At 53.1% G+C, this 18,616-nt stretch overlaps 5 protein-coding genes across 16 annotated transcripts; 2 read left to right on the top strand and 3 right to left on the bottom strand.

Annotated features, from left to right (window-relative positions):
• The first annotated feature begins 67 nt into the window (after positions 1 to 67).
• On the top strand, positions 68 to 3,829 carry LOC147186390 (protein mono-ADP-ribosyltransferase TIPARP-like). Its single transcript, XM_086103056.1, has 6 exons — positions 68 to 151; positions 1,378 to 1,885; positions 1,981 to 2,149; positions 2,271 to 2,458; positions 2,536 to 2,796; positions 3,103 to 3,829. Exons 2-6 carry the CDS (start codon positions 1,380 to 1,382, stop codon positions 3,539 to 3,541), a joined length of 1,563 nt encoding a protein of 520 aa, XP_085959182.1. The 5' UTR covers positions 68 to 151; positions 1,378 to 1,379; the 3' UTR covers positions 3,542 to 3,829.
• Positions 3,628 to 8,934, bottom strand: tulp3 (TUB like protein 3). 7 transcript variants are annotated; one of them, XM_086103054.1, is made up of 12 exons: positions 8,825 to 8,934; positions 6,547 to 6,594; positions 6,355 to 6,403; positions 6,117 to 6,279; positions 5,815 to 6,051; positions 5,615 to 5,745; positions 5,341 to 5,535; positions 5,163 to 5,275; positions 4,979 to 5,093; positions 4,800 to 4,898; positions 4,357 to 4,528; positions 3,628 to 4,265 (listed from the first exon to the last, which is right to left on the bottom strand). In XM_086103054.1, exons 1-12 carry the CDS (start codon positions 8,842 to 8,844, stop codon positions 4,132 to 4,134), a joined length of 1,476 nt encoding a protein of 491 aa, XP_085959180.1. In that variant the 5' UTR covers positions 8,845 to 8,934; the 3' UTR covers positions 3,628 to 4,131. The 7 variants fall into 7 exon arrangements, with proteins under 7 accessions (XP_085959180.1, XP_085959179.1, XP_085959177.1 ...); XM_086103053.1 differs by lacking the exon at positions 8,825 to 8,934 and adding an exon at positions 7,109 to 7,593; XM_086103051.1 differs by having other exon boundaries at positions 6,117 to 6,403.
• On the top strand, positions 7,704 to 15,009 carry foxm1 (forkhead box M1). 4 transcript variants are annotated; one of them, XM_086103044.1, is made up of 10 exons: positions 7,709 to 7,921; positions 11,279 to 11,332; positions 11,908 to 12,345; positions 12,593 to 12,789; positions 12,886 to 13,071; positions 13,159 to 13,287; positions 13,390 to 13,449; positions 13,587 to 13,629; positions 13,700 to 13,872; positions 13,951 to 15,009. In XM_086103044.1, exons 3-10 carry the CDS (start codon positions 11,943 to 11,945, stop codon positions 14,662 to 14,664), a joined length of 1,905 nt encoding a protein of 634 aa, XP_085959170.1. In that variant the 5' UTR covers positions 7,709 to 7,921; positions 11,279 to 11,332; positions 11,908 to 11,942; the 3' UTR covers positions 14,665 to 15,009. The 4 variants fall into 4 exon arrangements, with proteins under 4 accessions (XP_085959167.1, XP_085959170.1, XP_085959168.1 ...); XM_086103041.1 differs by having other exon boundaries at positions 7,704 to 7,921; positions 13,159 to 13,449; XM_086103042.1 differs by lacking the exon at positions 7,709 to 7,921 and adding an exon at positions 10,105 to 10,247 and having other exon boundaries at positions 13,159 to 13,449.
• Positions 9,169 to 10,765, bottom strand: rhno1 (RAD9-HUS1-RAD1 interacting nuclear orphan 1). Its single transcript, XM_086103058.1, has 3 exons — positions 10,644 to 10,765; positions 10,325 to 10,506; positions 9,169 to 10,257 (listed from the first exon to the last, which is right to left on the bottom strand). Exons 2-3 carry the CDS (start codon positions 10,481 to 10,483, stop codon positions 9,646 to 9,648), a joined length of 771 nt encoding a protein of 256 aa, XP_085959184.1. The 5' UTR covers positions 10,484 to 10,506; positions 10,644 to 10,765; the 3' UTR covers positions 9,169 to 9,645.
• On the bottom strand, positions 15,010 to 18,277 carry LOC147186386 (cystine/glutamate transporter). Of its 3 annotated transcripts, none has more exons than XM_086103048.1 (12): positions 17,617 to 18,274; positions 17,337 to 17,463; positions 17,135 to 17,250; positions 16,923 to 17,048; positions 16,758 to 16,857; positions 16,620 to 16,664; positions 16,437 to 16,560; positions 16,252 to 16,355; positions 15,977 to 16,073; positions 15,753 to 15,902; positions 15,492 to 15,669; positions 15,010 to 15,399 (listed from the first exon to the last, which is right to left on the bottom strand). In XM_086103048.1, exons 1-12 carry the CDS (start codon positions 17,810 to 17,812, stop codon positions 15,359 to 15,361), a joined length of 1,404 nt encoding a protein of 467 aa, XP_085959174.1. In that variant the 5' UTR covers positions 17,813 to 18,274; the 3' UTR covers positions 15,010 to 15,358. The 3 variants fall into 3 exon arrangements, with proteins under 3 accessions (XP_085959174.1, XP_085959172.1, XP_085959171.1); XM_086103046.1 differs by having other exon boundaries at positions 15,010 to 15,195; positions 17,617 to 18,273; XM_086103045.1 differs by having other exon boundaries at positions 15,010 to 15,669; positions 17,617 to 18,277.
• Positions 18,278 to 18,616: the final 339 nt, after the last annotated feature.

The following is an 18,616-nucleotide window of genomic DNA, read 5'->3' as shown; positions in this document are numbered from 1 at the left end:
GGAAAAAACGTCTTTCAAAAGGGGCGGAGTTTCTTTCAGGCAGATGTTGTCAACTGAAAAGCAATCGCGTGTCTTTTTGTCCACTTACCTCGTTCCCTTGGTCTCGTCTGTAGGTCTTTTTGCGTTTTGTCAACCTCAGTCACTCCTGCAGGTAAACTTTTAGCTCATGAACTCAGCGAGCCTCCAAGTTGAGTGTGTGGTAAATGTAAATGTGCATTCGTCCTTCCAAGTTGTGTCAATGTCACGTAAATGGCGCGCGAAAGGTGTTACCTTGCGGGGTTTTTTAAGCGGACGAGCTAACACTTCTGAATAGAGTAATTAAGTACATTTAATTGATATGCTGTCGAGCCATTCAAAAAGAGGACTCAGTTGGTGGTTCTCAAAACTTTTTGGGAAGATTTTTTTTTTTTTCACAAGGCCCTCCATAATGCTAATGCTAATTAAATGGCATGGATTCTCAAACTTTGAACACCAAGTACCACTTAAAAAATACTATTATCTTCATGAGCAGCATTAAAATCGATAATACAAATGGAAGCGCTGAGGCCTGACTATATATACATATATTAAATAAAAAGTGGCAGGTTTTATTCTGAAGAAGTAAATGTTGGCACTGTCCACAGTTGAAACAATAACACTGTGCGAAATGATCGGAAAGTACAAAACTGTACCTAAAATATACTTATATTGTTCAGAAATGTCCAATAATTAATTTGTCCCTCAATAAGCAGTTCTTAAAGATTACACGTAAATGTGTTGAACTTCACCATTCAAGTTAGCGGTACAAAACTGCAGTGATTTCATAGCGCACCACTAGAGGGAGCTGCGCAATCACACGTTGAGAATGTACCATAGGAACTTTTTTTATGCTGATAAATTGGCATGTTTCAAAGAAAAAACTAATCGAAAAAGTTCTAAAGTTACAAGAATAAAGTTGTATTATTTCAAGGCATAGTTATAGTTTTTATATTAAAGTCAACGTTTTAACCAAGGAAAAAAAGTCACATATGAACAATTCCAAAAATACAGCTTGACCAGTCATGAAAAAATATATATTTTGTTTTCAAAAAAACTTTCTACAATTAATTCGACATGACATCTGTTCTAAATTAAAAAAAAAAAAAAATAAGGATGTCAAATTTATGTAATGTGACATTGTAATGACATCCGAACCTTTGATGGGGCCCAAATCTAAGGTAGGGAGGAGTCATTAGATGTTTTACATGCACTTTTTAAAATAACTTATTGCCAAATACTTTGCAGACTTCCAAACTTTGTCTCGTGGACCCCCGGTGGTCTGCAGACAATTTGGAGGTTTCGAAAAATTCTTCCAAAGGCTTGAGAACCACTGGATCAAACAAGGTATTACTTTGTCAGGAATGAAGAGGACTCGGCGTCTCAATTCTGACTCATCCCGAGATGCCGCCCCTCTGAGGTTTGTCCTCCTGGAAGTCCCGGTGAGCAGCGGCCACCTCCTGCCCTGCCAGGTGAATGTCACCTGGACGGTGGCGCCCTACCGCCTCAGCGCTCACCTCACTCCCAGGTACCCCTGGAGATGCCCGAGCTGGTTCAGCGCCAGCAACTCATGCCTGCTGACCGCCCCTCGGCCCCTACCTCCGCCGACCATCGTTCGGCGCCCAGTCCCCCATCCCCGCCCTTTGTTTTTTACCTGGAGTTGTGACGAGGTGGATATCTGCGATAAGTTCCTGCTGGGGTCATGCCCGCTGGCGACCACGTGCAAGATGCACCACACACCGCTGCCCTTCCACTGGCAACTGTATAGCGTCGAGTTGCGACGCTGGGTGGACATCAAGCCCAGCGCGCAGCTGCTTCTGGAGCGCATGTACTGCAACGTGAAACGGGAGAAGGTCACCCTCCAGGAAGGGTGAGCAAATTGTAGCCCGCCAAACGTCTGTCGTGGCAGAGCGATTGCTTAAGCCAAGTAAGAACTCCTCTGATAGCTGCGATGTTCCTCCGCAGGGATGTCGTCTTCACACTGAGCCTGGATGACATGCAGATACTCGACACTTTCAAGTACAGCGGCGCCAGGCGACTGAGCAACTCGAACTGTCGGCTCCAGAATCCGCACTTCCCTTGCGAATGGTCCGTCTACTGGTGGAGCAACACCGGATGGGTGGAGTACCTGAAGGTCCCCGTCAACCTCCGTTTTCGAGCACTTCCTTGCGGGGTGACATCGTTCCTCGAACGTACACGTCGGTAGCCCCTTCGCCATTCCGTTTGACCAAGACATAAGGTGGTGCTGTTTTCAGGGGGTGTCCGCACTGCTCCTGGAGAAGATGGCCATCAAGGAGGTGGAGTGCTCCATCATGGTGGGCTCGCAAGAATACAAGGTGGACTTCACCACCATGACGCAGACCAACTTAGCCTCGGGCTTAAGTGGGGAAATCCGCTGTCGGCCAGCATACCGCCCGCCCGAGTCCCTATTCCCTCACCTCAAGTGGGTAACCTGTCCCATCAAGTTTTGCGTTTCCTTTTTTGCCATGACGGACTTTGCTCCCATGTCTCCCGACTTAGGACATGGGTCCCGATGTTTCCCGTCCAGTATCCTTACCAACCCAACTTCAACATAGACCCTTTGGAGGACTTTGCCACATGGTACCCCCCCGTCTGGTGTCTGGCCTTGGAGCAGGACTGCCACGTGGTTGACGTTCCAATCGGCACGCAAGCCTTCCTGATGGTCCAAAAACTCTTCTACAAGAGCCTGCCTGAGACCAAGGCGGATATCGTCGTCATCCAGCAGGTCCAGAACTTCCTTCATTGGGACAAGTACCAAAGGTAAGGGGGCACCCAATGTACCTGTCCTGTCTTTGATGCTACCTCAGAAAATAAGACATTTGCAGGGACACAAAGGGAGAGAGAGGCTCATCCTGTCAATAGTCCACCTTTGGGGGGTAAACATATAATTGGCATTGTTTTGCATCAACCATTTTGCGTTGATGCAAAACAATGCACGCGCCTCAATGAGTCACAACAATGTGTGTGGCTTTGAAGATCTTTTTCAATTTTTTTTTTTTTTTTTTTTTTGCGCCCATCCTAATTTCGTCATCTTTGTTCACAAACTGCAAACGGGTCTATTGGTAGGCACAAGGCGTACATGCAGAAGAAGCACGCCGGCTCCAACGAGCTTCTGGAGCGTCACCTTTTCCACGGGACCTCCCAAGAGGCAGCCGAGTACATCTGTCGCAACAACTTTGACCCGCGCCTGGCAGGGACCAACGGAAAGCTCCTGGGTCACGGCTCCTACTTCGCCACCTCGGCCAGCGTGTCCCACAATTACACCACCGAGACGGCGCCCCATCGGCTGCGCCACACCTTCCTGGCCAAAGTCCTGGTGGGGAAGGTGACCCGGGGGCAGTCCCACTACCGGCGCCCGCCCTCGTGCAACTCGGGGAGCGGCTTCTACGACGCCTGCGTAGACTGCGTGGCCAATCCCAAAGTTTTTGTGGTGTTCGACAGCTGCCAGTGTTACCCGTACTACCTGATCAAGTACAAAGACCTGGATGGCGTCATCGAGATCTGAGGGGCGTCAAATCTCTGTGAGTGTTGCGTTCTCTTAAGACGGTTCGAAAATCATGGAGAGGTTAAAAAAAACAACTGTGAGTTCCCTTCGATGTTTCAAACGTTTTATTCGGGTAACAAATTGTGACCAGTTGTTGTAAAACGTATTAGAGGTGTTCCCCAAGTGCCACTCTCGGCGTGTTCAAAAGTCTTCCCTCTAAATCTGGTTTACTGTTCAAACTGCATTGCACTTTAGTTCAAAACAGTGTTGTTGAAAGTGTGTCGTTATTAAAGAAGCCGTTGCTCGAAATTATGTACCGTTTTATTGAAATTTATGATATCATAGTGACTTTTTTTTTTTTAAACAGTACTTATAATCTGTGCAATTTTGCAAGTGTGCCAACAAGTCACAAGGTAAAAGCTATTCACAGAAACACAATAACCATAAGAATAATGCACTTGTCATCCAGGACAAAACGATAATAGAATATGAGTCATAATGATGCCGTATGTCTTATGAGGCCATTTGTCCTGAGGATGGCCCAATTTGATTCAGACGGTGTCCGACCGGAATCTTCATGAACTGAAAAAAGTTAACCGGCGGCCTCCCGTTCATTCGCACGCCAGCTTGCTGTCGAAGCTGGACAGGCCGATGGCGAAGGCTTGCAGGGCGCACACGGGGTAGTTGTAGTCCAGCGTGAAGATGTCCTCAGCCACTCGGCCAAACTGCATCACAATGTAGTCGGCTGAGGTGCGCATGAGAAGACGGGTCGGTCATCGCGCGGAGGTGAAGGACATGTGAGCACGCGGGGGGGGGGCGTCTCGACGCACACTTACGGTCATTGTCGTGGACGATCTGAAAGTTCTTGATGGAGGCCTGAGTGACGCGTCCGTGGAAGTTGAGCACGTAGGACTGCGTGTCGTCATTCCACACGGGCGCCTTGTTGTGAAGCTCGATCAGGTTGTCCAAGGAGTGGCTCTGCCAGCGGCTCAGCAGGCTCTCCTGCTCCTGACAAGCAACGGGAGAGAGGCGGCGTTCAACCCAAAAGACGGTTAGCGAGGTAGCGCCGGAATCGCTCCGCAGTGGAGACAATCAACTGACGCCGGGCCAGCTGACAAACTGTCACGAATGCGGTCACCGCGGGTCCCCGTTGTGGTTATCGCAAGTCCTTTGCGTGGCAACCGGGAGACCGCGAGTCCCCGGCGCGGCGAGCTTGCGCGAGCCGGCAAAACCGCGGTTGCCGTCGCTGGGACCGAACGGCCTTTGGTCAGTGACTCACGTTGTGGGGGCTGACGGGCACTCGCTCAAAGTTGGCATTCATGCCCGGGATGATGACCGTCATCTTGCGCGGTCCCTTGAATCCCAGGACGTTGGTTTCCTGGCGGGCGGCGGAGAGAACAACGAATGAGGGGACGGGGCCGTTTGATGTCGGGCGGTGGGTTTCCGCGCGTCCCTCACGTAGCAGACGGCGGCCAGCTCCTGTCGAGTGCTGCCGTCATCCATGGCGGCGATGTTCTTGCAGGGGTTGGCGCCGTTGTTGTACACGGTGAATTTGGTGCCCATGAGGTTGGACCTGGCAGGCGGGAGGAACATCCGTCACAACCTCGACCTCGTGGAATGCGCGTCTCTTTTGCTTTTTTACCTCAGCTTGCCGATGAAGCTCTCGCCTTCTCGCGAGAGATCGGTCGGGTCCACTGAAATGAGGTAGTTTGACGTCTTGCTCTTCTTTCGCTTCCTCCCTGCCAACAAGAACACCTGAGGAGGAAAACAAAGAAGTGGGTCGAGCGGTACCACTTGGAATGGAAGTGAGTGGGCTTCACCTTCTTGCCATCCTCCTTCTCCATGTGCATGTAGTACGTCGGGTAGAGGCCGCGGTCCATGCCCTTCTTGTCGCGGGTGATTCGGCATTTGACCGTGGCGCCGCGTGGAGCTGGAAGCAGCACAAACTCATCCAAGTTGGACACCTCTAAAAGAGGCGAGCTTCTGGAGGACGGCGAGCCGCCGGTGACCGCCTCCTGGCGAGAGTCGGCGGCACGAGACCCGTGAGATGAGGAGCAAGAGATGCCGAGCGTCACCGTCGAGGAGACCGCTCACCGGGTCCTTGGCGCCGCTGGCCGAGGCGGGCCTGGCGGTTTGCGCGCCGGGCGTCGGGGATTGCGGCCGCTCGTCGTCCTCGTCCTCGTCCTCGTCGCTGGATTCATCAAAGTTCATGCTGCCGGACAGGCCTGGCCAAGGACATTTTGAGCCACATAGAAGTTGTGAAAAAGCTCCCGGGTCTCGTCTCGTCTCGTCACCTTGTTTCCGCAGTAGTTCGTGGATGTCCGTCTTGGGATGGTGCGACGTCTCCGTGTCGATGGCCTTCTCGGTGTCCCCGGCGGCCGCGGCGGGAGAGGGAGGCGGCGGAGGCCGGGCCTTAAGTGGGGATTGAGTCGTCTTCGCTTGGCCCTGGGAGTGGTTGACGGACGTGATTTGGATTTTCATTCCTTTTTGGGGCGTTTTGGATCCCAGAAAGGCTGCCGGGCCATTAATACCTACAGGGAAGGGATATTGGTTACAATCTGGGGCGGGGGGCTCCCCCGTCTCCCGCTGCTCTCACCGTCCGCGGCGATGTCGTTGGCGTGGCCGAGATGCGACTCCACCAGCGGGGCTTGCTCTTCGCCGTGGCGCGTGCGGTTGCGCCGGGGCCACGCCTCCGTGTTGGGCTGCACCATGAGCGTTTCCTGCCGTTTCCGGCGCTGCTTCTGCTCCAGCAACGACCTCTGCAAGGGGCCGCCGAGAGAGATGACGGACTTCGGCTGAGGCCGTTCGTGACACGACCTTGCCTCGCCGCCTACCTGTTTTTCCAGCTTCTGCTGCATGATGCTGCTATGCTCTTCAAATCCGCTGCAGAGATGGCAAGGAAACGGAGAACTTTTGTGACATCTTGAAAGGATTTCTACATCCACTTAGAGCCACATAAGAGCAGGTGTTGGTGACAGAGAGTGGGTCGGGTGCGGGGGGGGGGGGGGGGGGGGTGTCACATGTACCTTGTTGTTGATGTTGAACTGGACGTGAAGCTGGCAGAGCTGGAGGGTCTTCCAGGGGGGGAACGTCAATTTGTTGAAGGAAGAGAAGAAGAGAGTTGAACGCAGTGGTTCTCAACTGTTGTCACCCTGCATTTTCCTGTTGTAGCCAAGTTGTAACCCACTTTTATGGACATTAAGAACAATAAAACCACACTTAAAATACACCTCCCTGTGGCTGTTGTTCATTTGTGATCCCCCCCCCCCCCCAAAAAAAAATACGACAGCATAAAACCATTGCTTCCGGTCCTGGTATTAAACCTGCAAAAAAAAAATACACCTCAAAATTAGAAAATTCATCATCGTCCTTTTCATTTGAAATGAGGAAAAAATACACAGTGGTTGGGAATTATTGGTTTGCTTCACTGCTCAGAATCCACTTCAAATGAAATGAATCTTCGGGAACCCGTTTCATTTGAGAGCACGCGAGGGTTTTAGTCCGTCTCAACACCTGCCGCTGATCTCCTGGGTATCAGCCGTTCAAAATGAAAAGCAGCCAAAACCCGACGCAACGCTCGCTTCTAACCTGTACGACCAGCGGCTGTAGACGGGTTGCGACTCCATCCTGGCTTGGAGCAACGCTCATCCCCGCCTCGGAGCGCTTTGAGACGCCTGCTCGTTTACGTGGGGGAGTGAACGAGAGACGCTGCGTCCCGCCTGGGGGAGTAACGGGTTGGCGGGCTGGCGGCGTGGTGGAGAAGGGTATCGTTGCCATGACATCCACGCAACGCACCTCAACCAGGAAAAGCTCAAGGTGCGCATGTTCTCCGGGTAAGTAAATTGGACTGCCCGACTACTTTTCTGCCACCGGCGATGCCAGCAATGCATTAGAAAGTAACATCTAAAATCCGTTAACTGCCTCACATTTTTCAAAATGCAGTTTTCCCTCACGTGAGTACATGGAACAAAATACGTAATTGAAAAATCGATTCATTCAACTATTTTTTATATGCCAGGATTCAATAAACCGATGTCAAAGTTCAGATTCGATGTTCATGATATTTCAAAAAGCAAAGATGAGACTTCCACTTTCCTCCAGCAGACGGCAGTGCTAAGCCGACTGGTTGTGGTGAATCAGCTGGCCGAAGCGTTCAGCGGTCACACCGCGTCATCCGAATGAGCCACGCAGCCGGGGCAAAACAAACAACTAACTAAACGCCTCTCCTTTTACGCCAGTGCAAGGAGCCCCGAGAGCCCCGTTTCTGTGTTGGTCCTCAGAGACGATGTTGAAGTGACATGGAAGTCAACTGATGAGGAGCGAGGGGACTTGTGGCTCCCACCGGCGGGAGTATTTGCAAAGGAAAAAAAGGTGACAAGTGGCGGTAATAACACCTTGCAGGTATGTACGCGCTTTAATCGTGTCAAAGCACACCACAAAAACAGCTGATGCCATCACCCTGCTCTAAAAACAAACTATAGAACGGGACGGAAAGCACCTCGGAAATGATGCATAGGAGGCCTTGTTTTAAACATTTGTCCGTCTATTTGCTACAATACTTGTCGTCTTTTGTGGGCGGGCTGAAGCTTCTCCCAGCAGACTTTGGACGATAGGCGAGCAAGGGTGTAGCCACAAATGTTCCAGTCGGGTGGCCAGTGTGCCCACATGTACATTAGCACGCTCGTAACCCTTGCTGCAATGTGTACATTTTCATTCATGAAAACATGACTGCGGACCGTATGACAAACAAGGACCTCTCAGCCATACTGTTTCCTTGCTGTGGTGTGAAATTCATATTAGAGTGTGTGTGCGCGTACGCGCGTGCGTGCGCGCGCGGGTCTGGGTGTGAGAGACATTGCTTCACGGGAACGCACTTGGAAACGAAACACAGCAGGCGCGAGAGCTCAAACATGCATAAACTAGTACACCCCCACCCCCTCTTTTGCATGACTCATTTAAGTACAATGTCGTTCATGAAAAACACTTTTGCAACGTTATATCCAACACGGCAAATTAAGTAAAAAAAATGAACACAATTAGACACCACGCAATTGCATTTACGTTGTGGGCTTGTCGCCTTCACTTTAGTTCCCAAACGTTGGCCGCGAAAGTTTTAATCGCCACGGGACGTTATAGCTGGTTCTTTACCGTTAGCACGTAGCTTTGGCCCAAGTCGTCTCTTTCTCCTCTCAAAAGTTACGCTTGGCTCGTTTGTCGCGTGACAAAAAGTACGCCGTAGCCATGGCGACTTTCCTCTTGCTCAGGAAACACATAAAATGTGAGCATAGAGTGGTTTCTTCTTACCTGATGCTGTAGTAACTCATGTTTATCCGCGGTTGCTAAGGGAGATCTTCGTGCGGACGTTTTTTCGCCGAGGAGCCAGCCCGTCCCTAGTTACCGCACGCGCTAACAAGGCGCGCCCACATTGGCGGATGGCTCAGCTAGGCCGCGTGTGATTGGTTGCTGCTGCGGAAGTGGGCGAGTGTAGTTCGTCTGCGCGAGTTTTCGTCGCGTTTGTTTTCTCAGTCACAAAGTGTACGTTTTGACGCCGCGAGACAAATAAAACGTTTGCAAGTGATTTGAGAGTAAGTGCACCTCTGCAGCGTACTGCTATGCATCGTTTGAACATTAAATGGACACCGTTGGTGGTCCATAATTGCTTTTATTCAACAGTTGACATAATACATAATACAAGAGAAACTACACCAAAAGTATTTCTGAAACATCTACCATACACAAGTCATGATTCATTTGACAAAATGTTATGCATGCAGGGAACACACCCAGGGCTGCCTCAGTTCCAGGGCGCAGAAAGCAGAACACATGTACCATATGATGATGTCAAAATGGGAACCCCTCCAGAAAATACTAAACAAATGTTAGATTGTGGTTTCTCCAGGTAGGGTGCTTTTTTTTCCCCATATTCCAAAATAAGCCTCTTAGCTTTTTTGAAGACCCTAAATTGTCCATTTCTGCGCATATGAGTGTCTATGCTCGTCTGTCCACGTGTACCCTTGCGATTGGACAATGCCCTTCTTGGGTGGGCTCCAGCTCAGCTGAGTGCTCTGGAAAATAATCGGGACGGATGTCTTACACATCAACAGAAGTGGTAACATGTGTCAGTATTAACTGGTGATGAGCTTGTTGCATTCCGCCAGCTGTTTTCTCTCCTCCAACATGGCCATCAACCACGTCCGCCTCCTCCAAGTCACTTTCAGGTTGTAGTAGCGTTCGGGCGTGTCTGGTACCAGCATGTCAGGCGGCTGACAGCGTGGCGGTGTGAATGGCTGTGCAAGGACCCAAAGTGCAGAACAAGAAGAGGAAAAGGATGTGGAAGAGGAGGCACAAGCACCTTGTAGTGGTACTTTTGGGGTGTCCACATTAGGTGGCGCACAGATGGAGGTTCCCTCTTCGATTGGCAGATTGGAGGAAGAAAAACATGAGGCGCCATTGTCCTGATTCTTCAGGATTTGCCTTTTTGGTGCATCCTGCTGACATGCCATACTTTTCAACCTACGTCCTCCAGAGTGCGTGCGGCTCATGTGAAACGTCTCCGCCTGATGATGTTGAGTGTGCCCGTTAGACTGGAACAACAGCGGGGGGAACTTGCCGATGGTCTTCTTGGACACCTGGCTGCAAGTGTCCCGTGTGCTCTTGTCCAAGATGCAGCTCCTGTGACGGCCGCGTCTCACCGTGGGAGCTGCGCCCTCCAGTGACGTGTCAAACTGTGGGTTTACCTTATTAAAAAAAAAAAAAGTATAACTATATGTCACGAAACGTATGCATGCATGCATGTTAAGTTACCCAGGAGCCGAGGTTGCTCCGTGCTTGCGCCTCAGGGAAGAACTCTTTGGGATGCAAAGCAGCCCGGACTTCAGGACTGGATGGGAGTCTAGCGCCGCACACGGGCGGTTCGGCGAACAGCAACGGAGGCTTCGCAGTCTTGGAGCTTTTGCGAGGCATCAAAAGAGAAACTATCCGAAGACCTGAAGGAAATCAAGTGTCTTCATTTGAGTGACCGTTCACTTCAAAATGACATTTTAGCATCGCCTTGATTACAGTTTGGGGGACGCCACGATCTACACAGACGACACCTTTCTTGTGTTTCAGTCCGTTTACTCACCTTAAAAGGTGCATTATTTTGGTTCGTTGTGGGAATTGCATGCACTGTAAGGTGTATTTCGCTGTTATTTTTTCCTCTCTTTTGCTCAACTTTTCGGTTCGCCGGAATTTCGATGCATGGTACTTCCTTGTACGCTCAGTTTCAACATCCGATTGGCCAGCACATTTCCCTAAGCGGCCGGTCGTGGTTGACTCTCAAACCACGTGACCAGAACAATGTCATCGAGAGGCGCCAACATTCAAATATACGTTTGTTTACAGAAAGAACGGGACCTTAAAGTTAAATCGCTAAAACGTTATATTTTGTTTCGCTGCTTTGATTAGATTAACGTGACGTATCTTCATCAGTTATTTTGTCGTGCTGTATTTGGTCTGCTTTTTGATCCGGCTTGCTGTTTCGAGACAACGTCTCTTCGGTTGTCCTCCAATCTCACATCCGATTGGCCAACATACCCCCTGAGTCGCCACCATTGGGTGGCTGTCAAACCACGTGACAAGAAGCACGACTGCTCCACGCGCAGCGCCCAAATTCAAAATACGTTAATTGTTGAAAACGTAGAAAGAGGCTTCGTGTCAAGAACACTAAAGGGCGTCTGTGTCATTGTTTGTCCTAATTATTTGTATTTATTTTTACAGTTCGGTGACAAGGAATAATCCACCAAGAAACTCCGCTGTCGCCGTAATGTGAAGGTGAGGCCGAGACCCCGTTTAACTGTTGTTGGAGTGACATTGCAGTTAGCCGAGCTGTCTCCTCTGATCACATTCAGCCTTCTAACGATAGACAGAACTCTGCTTTTCGCGTCCATGGTGGAATGTATATTTTTTTCCATCGCTTCTGTAAACTAACATCCGCGGATCTTAAGTTCAGATGTTGGCAAATGTTGAAACGTCACTTCGGTCTTAGCTTGCCACTAGCATTAGCACCAAACGTCAAGTACTTCACGGAACTGGAATACATAGTGCAGGATTTGAGACACAAATGGATGGATTTAATCAAATATGAGCTAAATGTGCTTTAGCAATGAAGACAATTGTAATAAAGGGACTCGGATGTAAAAAAAAAACCATTAACATTTATCCGTAGGCATTACAAAACGTGACCCTTTGACAGTCTGTTAACATCAAGACGCAGATAAAAGGAAAAGTACAAATGTGTATGTAATCGTGCAAAGCTAATCCAGACACATAGCACACAAACAATTGACACCAAAGGTTAATTATACGTTAAAATAGTCACTGATTGTAAATGGTCTTTTTTTTTCCAGCTTATCTGTGGGAGATTTTGTGCTACTGGTTCATCATGAGACGAAGCCCAAGGAGACCCCTGATCCTCAAAAGACGCAAGCTGCCCTTTCAGCAGAGCGCCCCTCCCGTGAGTCAGGATGCGTCCCGAGCACAACCGGGGCGCTCGACCTCCTCTGAGCGATTCTCGGACACCGTGCGCGTCCTGGATCACCCCACCTTCCCCGGCACGCAGTTGGTGGTCATTCCCAAGACGGCCGAGCTGCGCAGCGTCATCGAGGCGCTGACGGTCAAGGGCAAGGAGCACGGTGCCCAGGGGCCCAACAAGTTTATTCTGCTGGGTGAGAGCGGCAGCCTGGACTCGGGCTTGCTGAACAAGACTACCAAGGAGCCCCTCCGTCCGGGGAGCGCGGTTGTACAGCAGGTGTCTCGGACCGCAGCGTTCACAGAAGTGAAACAACGTAGGAATTTAATATTTGCACCACAAATAGACACTTGGCCATCAAAATGTGCTTTGATTCCACATAGTCTACATAATACAGCTGGGGAAAATGCATCCAAATATTCTTCTGCAACATTTATGATTCGTAGGGTGGCGTGGCGGGTGAGTGGTTAGCGCATGTTGGTTCACTCGCGTCTGCTTGTTTGTCTGTAGAATCCATGTGAATGATTGTGCTGAACTGAGCTGCATCCTCCGTTGCGTTCCAGCGAAAAAGGACGACGACGGCTGCCCTTTCGACGACAGCCTCACCAACATGCAATGGTTGGAAAGGTGCGATGCTTTCCGGCCAGCACCTGTCGACGACAAGTCCGATAAGGAGAACCGGACTGCGGCCGCCGTGTTGGAAGGAAGACCTCATGTGCTGCATTCTGTGCCTGAAGCAGCGTGCGGCTCACTGCCCGAGGTTATTTCCAGCGCTCCATTACAAGCTAACGGCTGCGTATCGGGCGCCGCACCCCTATTTTGTCCTAATTATTTGTATTTATTTTGCCTTCCGCAGACCAGCACCGCCCCCGTTTCCCGGCCCCGAGACGGCGCGTCGATAAAGCCGCCCTTCTCCTACATGACCATGATCCAGTTTGCCATCAACAGCAGTCGGGACGGCCTCCTGACCTTGAAGGAGATCTACACTTGGCTCCAGCAACACTTTGACTTCTTCAGGGACGAGAACAGGCGGGGCTGGAAGGTGCCGACGCCCTCTTTGCGCCGTCTCGTCATTCACACGACGTCCGCTGCAGTTTTGTTCTCCCCCCCCCCCCCCCCCCCCATACAGAATTCCGTCCGCCATAACCTCTCCCTGCATAAAATGTTCATCCGAAAGATGTCACCCGATGGGAAAGTTTCCTTCTGGACCATTCGGCCTGAGGCCAATCGAGGGCTCACACTGGATCAGGTGTACACGGTCCGACACGCATTGGAACGCTGTGCTTTCCGCAGCATCGCCATCGGCTCTTTGATCTTTTTTTTTTTTTTTTTTACAAAATCTTTGATGTTCCTCTCGCAGCCCGGATGCAACCCCGTGGCAGCCCCCGTCGCCCGACCTGTTCCGGCATCACCTCGCCATGTAAGATTTCCCCCTTCCTCCGAGAAAACCAAATTCAAAACCGGTTTTGCCATTTATGATTTGCAATGCCTCTTACGTGTCTGCTGTGTGTGCCGTTGATTTGGATGGGGGGGGGAAACCCCATCGATAAACAATAGCAGCCAACACTTCCTGTTGCCAAGAAAGCACCGACTGGCTCTGGTGAGTTTGATCTGCAAACACAATTTAAAAAAAAAAAAAGACAAAAGAGTGAGTTGATTTCCTTTTTGAGGCTCATCAAAGCCGATGAAACGGCTTCTCCCGCGGGCGCCCTCCTACCTGGTTCCCGTCCAGCTCCCCCTCGGCGCCATCGCGTGTCCGCCTTCGACCTCCGCGGTCGGCCTTCCCGCTCGGCGCGCAGCCGGCGGCCTCTGCAACGCCAAGCGGCGCAGAACCGCGCCAAAGGTAACGCCTTTCCGTATCTCAACTGGCAAAAGGTTTTGTTTGTAACTCATGAATGGCATTTCAATTCACGTCACGAAGGAACACGACCTTTCCGAAGCGGCGGCGTTGAGCACGAACGACGGCGTGCCGATTGCGTGTGACCGCCGGGCACACCTGAAGGATGAGGCGCGGCGGGCCAAGGTGCCAAAAGTGGAGCGGGAGGAGGAGCGGACGCGCCCAACGGCCCAGCGCAGGAGCCCCAAGATGGCCGCCCGGAGGCAGCAAGCCGGCGGCTCCAGGCGCAAGCAGCGCCTGGTGCGCACGCGGCACGAAGAACCGCTGCTGGTTTACTCGCAAAACTCGGACGGCGACTCGGGCATCGCCACCTCCTCCACCTGCCTGAACGCCGAGCCGGACCTCCCGGACGGGTGGCTCCATTCCTCCAAGACCCCCATCAAAGCGGGCCGGCGCCTGGCCTCCTCCACGCCCAGCAAGGCCGCGGCCGACGGCGGCGGCCAAAGCACGCTGGACTTCAGCCCCATCCGCGCGCCCGGCGCCTTCGGCGTGGATGGAACCCCCTTCAAGGACTGGGGCCTCTTCTCCGACGCCACGGCCGGCTCGCCGAGCGCCTGCTCCGGGGAGCCGCTCCTGGCCGGCGGGCCCCCGCCCGCGCTCGCCGAGGGCCTGGTGCTGGACACCCTGAACGACAGCCTGAGTAAGATCCTGGTGGACCTCAGCTTCGGCCTGGACGACGTCGGCGACCTGGCCTTGGCCGACGTCAGCCTGTCCGAGCTCATCCCGCAGCTCAAGTAGCGCTTCCAACTGGACCCTTTTGGGGGGTTTTTCTGCTTTGCAGACGAAACAAAGTCGTCGCATTGACCTTTTTCATCATTCTTACGCCTGCTCGACCGCGCTTGTAATCGCTCTTTGTTCTCCTGAAGAACTGCCACACTGACACTTTTGTTTGTTCCGACAAATATCTTTGGATATTGATTTGCACGTTTTCTTATTTAATTTTGCGGGTCCTCCGCTCGGTTTTGGGGGGGTTCGGAATGCGGTGCGGGCTGTTTAGCAAAAAGTCGTTTCGTTACTAGCGGTAGGATTGTGTTTGCGTTCAAGAGCACAGAGAAGCACAATAAACGCGGGGGTGCCTCCAAACACGTTTCCTCTCGAGTTTATTGAAAGGTTTGGATTGTTGAACACAGCAAGAAACTATGCGTGTCCTCTAGTAAAATGATGGAATGTGGCGGGGGGGGGGGGCACAGAAATGGCTTTGTACTCAGTAGGTTTTCACCTCCTGCTGGGCCACTTCCAGAAGGATCTGAAGCTGCTTGCTGCAGTAATCTGAGGAGAAGAGTCACAGACAAACATGGCCGCCCATCACATTTCCAAGTATGACGTCCTACATTTTTTTTTATTTTTTATGCTTTACAGATTGCCAACTTGTACTATTCTCCCTTTTACTACGGTAAATGACTGTGCGCTTTCTCTCATGGTATCCCCGCACTCAGTCACAGCCTGTCCATTTGAGCCAAGATGGCCGCCCACCTGAGAAGAACGTTTTCCTTTCAATGCGAGTCGAAAGCAGAAAGCGTCTTCGCCGTTTTGTTGCTGAATGCGAGGCGTGGGGCGCCACTCACCGAGCAGGCGTCTCCATCTGGGCGGCAGGCGGGAGCGGCGCGCGGCCGCGTAGTAGACGGGCACGCCGGTCAGCGTCAAGGCGCAGCTGCGTCCCGTGTTCCAGGGGTCCGAGTACAGCGACAGGCCCACGATGAAGAAGCAAACGGCGGTGAAGGTGACGGCCACGACCGGCGGCACCTACGAGCGCGACCGGTGAGTTTGCGCTGCGGACCGACCAGACGGCGCGAACGGAGCCCGCCCGCCGTTTCCAAAAGGTTGACCTTGAAAGGCCGAGGCAGCCGCGGGAAGCGGGAGCGGTGCAGCAGCATCCCCAGCGTCGCCAGAGCGATGAAGAACCAGCGAGCGAAGGAGGCCAAGCTGATCAGGTGTTGGATCTCCTCGGTGATCAGCATCAGCACCACCGACGGGTACTGGGGGGCAGTTGGAGCCGCGCGTTACGGCCCGCCGCCTCGCCCGACTGCGTGAAGCGTCCGCCCGCCCTTACCAGCAACAAGACGGCCGGCAGCGGCGTGCGGCGCCGGATGTGAATCATGGAGAAGATGCGGGGCCAGTGACCCTCTCTGGCACCCGCAAACAGCATCCTGACACACAAGTGGCCGTTCGGCATCGGTAAGACGCAAGTTCCGGAATGGTTGCCTTTTTTTTTTGGGACAGCCGGGCGAGCCGACCCATTTGAAAACAAAATCAAACGTGGCCCTTGCGTGCAAAAGTTTAGCCGCCTCTTCCCGCACGATTCTTAGAAGAAGGAAGAGGGCCCACCTGGGCGCGGAAAAGAAGCCGCCGTTGAGGGCTCCCAGGCAGGACAGCGCCACCAGGAGGGGAATGACGGCCGACACCCCCTGCAGAGCGCGGTTGGCAAACGTCTGCGGCGGGGACGCGCGCGAGGCCCTCAACGTCACTCTTTGCCACCGAGCCTTTCATTGACGCCGCGCTTTCTTACTGACCACGGCCACGGCTTCGGACGCCAGCAGCTCGCCGGGCGTCATCACCGTGTAGTAGGACACGTTGACCAGCACGTAGAGCGCCGTCACCGTCAGCATGGAGCCCAGGACGGCCAGCGGGATGGTCCTGAAACGACACTTGCTCATGCTTCTCCAAACCGGCGCCGGCTGGGACGAACACGCTACCTGTTTGGGTTGACGATTTCCTCCGTCACCATGTTGAGATAAAACCTAAGAGAAAGAGGTCAGCCCCGGGTGTCATTCCGAGGTCGGAGGGCGCTTCATGAGCTCATTTGTTTGATTTGCGCAGGCGCGCGCGCTCACCATCCTCCGTATGCGTACAGGCCGTTGTAAAAAGCCAGCGGCAGCCTGTCCAGCGTCAACGCCTCCAGCTCGAAACCCTTGCGGAAGTTCTCCGTCTTCCCTGAGGAGAGCAACGACCCGTTTCAAGGTCTCGCCGGAAGCCGAGTCCTCTCTCCGGCCGCCCACCTTTGGCCAGCGCCATGACGCCGGGCACGATGATGAGGACCAGGGCGAAGGTCTTGACGAAGGTCAGGGTGACTTGGATGCGGGAGGCCGCGGTGACGCTCCAGCAGTTGACGGCCACCACCGACGCTGCGGCCGCAAAAGTGCCGGGTTGGGGAAAAGCCCGGCGGCGAAGCGAGGGCGGAGCAGGAGGAGGAAAAGCGGGAGGCACTTACTCACACCCAGCAGGCCGACCAGTCGGATGAGCGCCGCGGGGGCTTCGCAGGGGGCGAAAAAGGGCTCGACCACATAGCGGCCGAAGGCGAGCGACACGTAGGAAGCCACGGCCGGCCTGGCAAAAAATAAAAATAAAAATCGGACTCTCATTCCCGACTCCTGAATCGGAGGGAAGGGATTTTTGCACCAAAAGACCCCCACCTGATGAAGAGGAACTCCGCCCACAGGCGTAAAAAGGCAGGGAGCGGCCCCAGGGTCTCGCGCAGATAAGTGTAGTGGCCCCCCGATTTGGGGAAAGTGGTCCCCAGTTCAGCGTAGCACAGCGCTCCTATCATGGCGCACAACACACACAATCGTTGAGGCACTCGGAAAGGGAAGCGAGGCACAAACGACTTTTCCGGTTGGCCATGCCCATCAACCGCAGCTCTGCGGCTGACCGGGGTGTGACCCGAATGAATGACGGGGGGGGGGGGGTTCTTACCGAACAAGGAAAGCACCCCGCAAAGCGTCCACACCAGCAGCGAGAGGCCCACGCTGCCGCTGTTCATCAGAACCCCTTTGGGGGCGATGAAGATGCCGCTGCCCACCACCGTGCCGACGATCAAGGACGCGGCGGGCACCAGGCCGATCTCTCGCCGCAGGTGCACCGCCTCGTCGTCGTCCTTCTTCTGCCTCATGCCTCGGACCTGAACGCGACGCTCTGCCAGGAATCAAGCAGAGACCAGCGAACTTTCGCAATCCCTCCCCAGGTCCTCCCTGTGCCTCCGAACTTCCTCCGTCACCGATTGGCTCTCCCGCCCGAGCCCCCGGGGTGGGGACAAAGCCAGCGCTTTCCCCCCGGGCCTCGGAGACAAACTGGCCGTTAAAAAGCTTTTTGTGTGTGACACCGAGGAGGAGGAGGAGGCGGCGCGAGGCAGCTGCACAAATTGGGACAACAACAAGGCGTCCGGCAGGGACCCCGCTTGCACTCACCATGCGCGGCCTTGCATTCCAACACTCAACTCGTTGCTAAATCTTTCACAAAAAGTGTGAAAACGGGGCATCCGTGCTGTAAGACGGGCCTCGTAGTCGCCGGATGTGGTTCAAAGCAACAAAAGTCGCGCAAAGTTTTGGTCTTCTTTTTGTCTGCCGAGGCTGGCTGCGTCACTTTCTTTTCCCGCCACAAGAGGGCAGCGTAAGCTCACATTTCACCACTTCATTCGCTCATTTGGAATTCCTTCATCTCAATTGTTTTGGTTTGCTTCTTCAAATCCCCAATTGTCTTCAACTTTCCCAGGTTGCGGAGGCTCCGTGTCCTGCAAAGTGACGATGCGCAACGGTTGAGAATTTAAAGGGGTGGCGGGGCGTGTGCTGGACCCGGTTCCAGTCTGCATGGCGTCACTGTGACCAAACAAGTCGGCCCGCTTCTCGTTGCTAGGATACGCCTCCTCCATCACCCTCCGTGCCGCCATTGGTGAGCAGCACTCAGATGGCCTTGGATG

The sequence above is a fragment of the Hippocampus guttulatus genome, chromosome 22, assembly GCF_054856545.1.
Source record: "Hippocampus guttulatus isolate MCC_2025c chromosome 22, RoL_Hgut_1.0, whole genome shotgun sequence".
Classification (NCBI taxonomy): domain Eukaryota; kingdom Metazoa; phylum Chordata; class Actinopteri; order Syngnathiformes; family Syngnathidae; genus Hippocampus; species Hippocampus guttulatus.
Note: the sequence above shows the minus strand (reverse complement) of the source record. Positions and strands in the feature narration are given on the sequence as shown.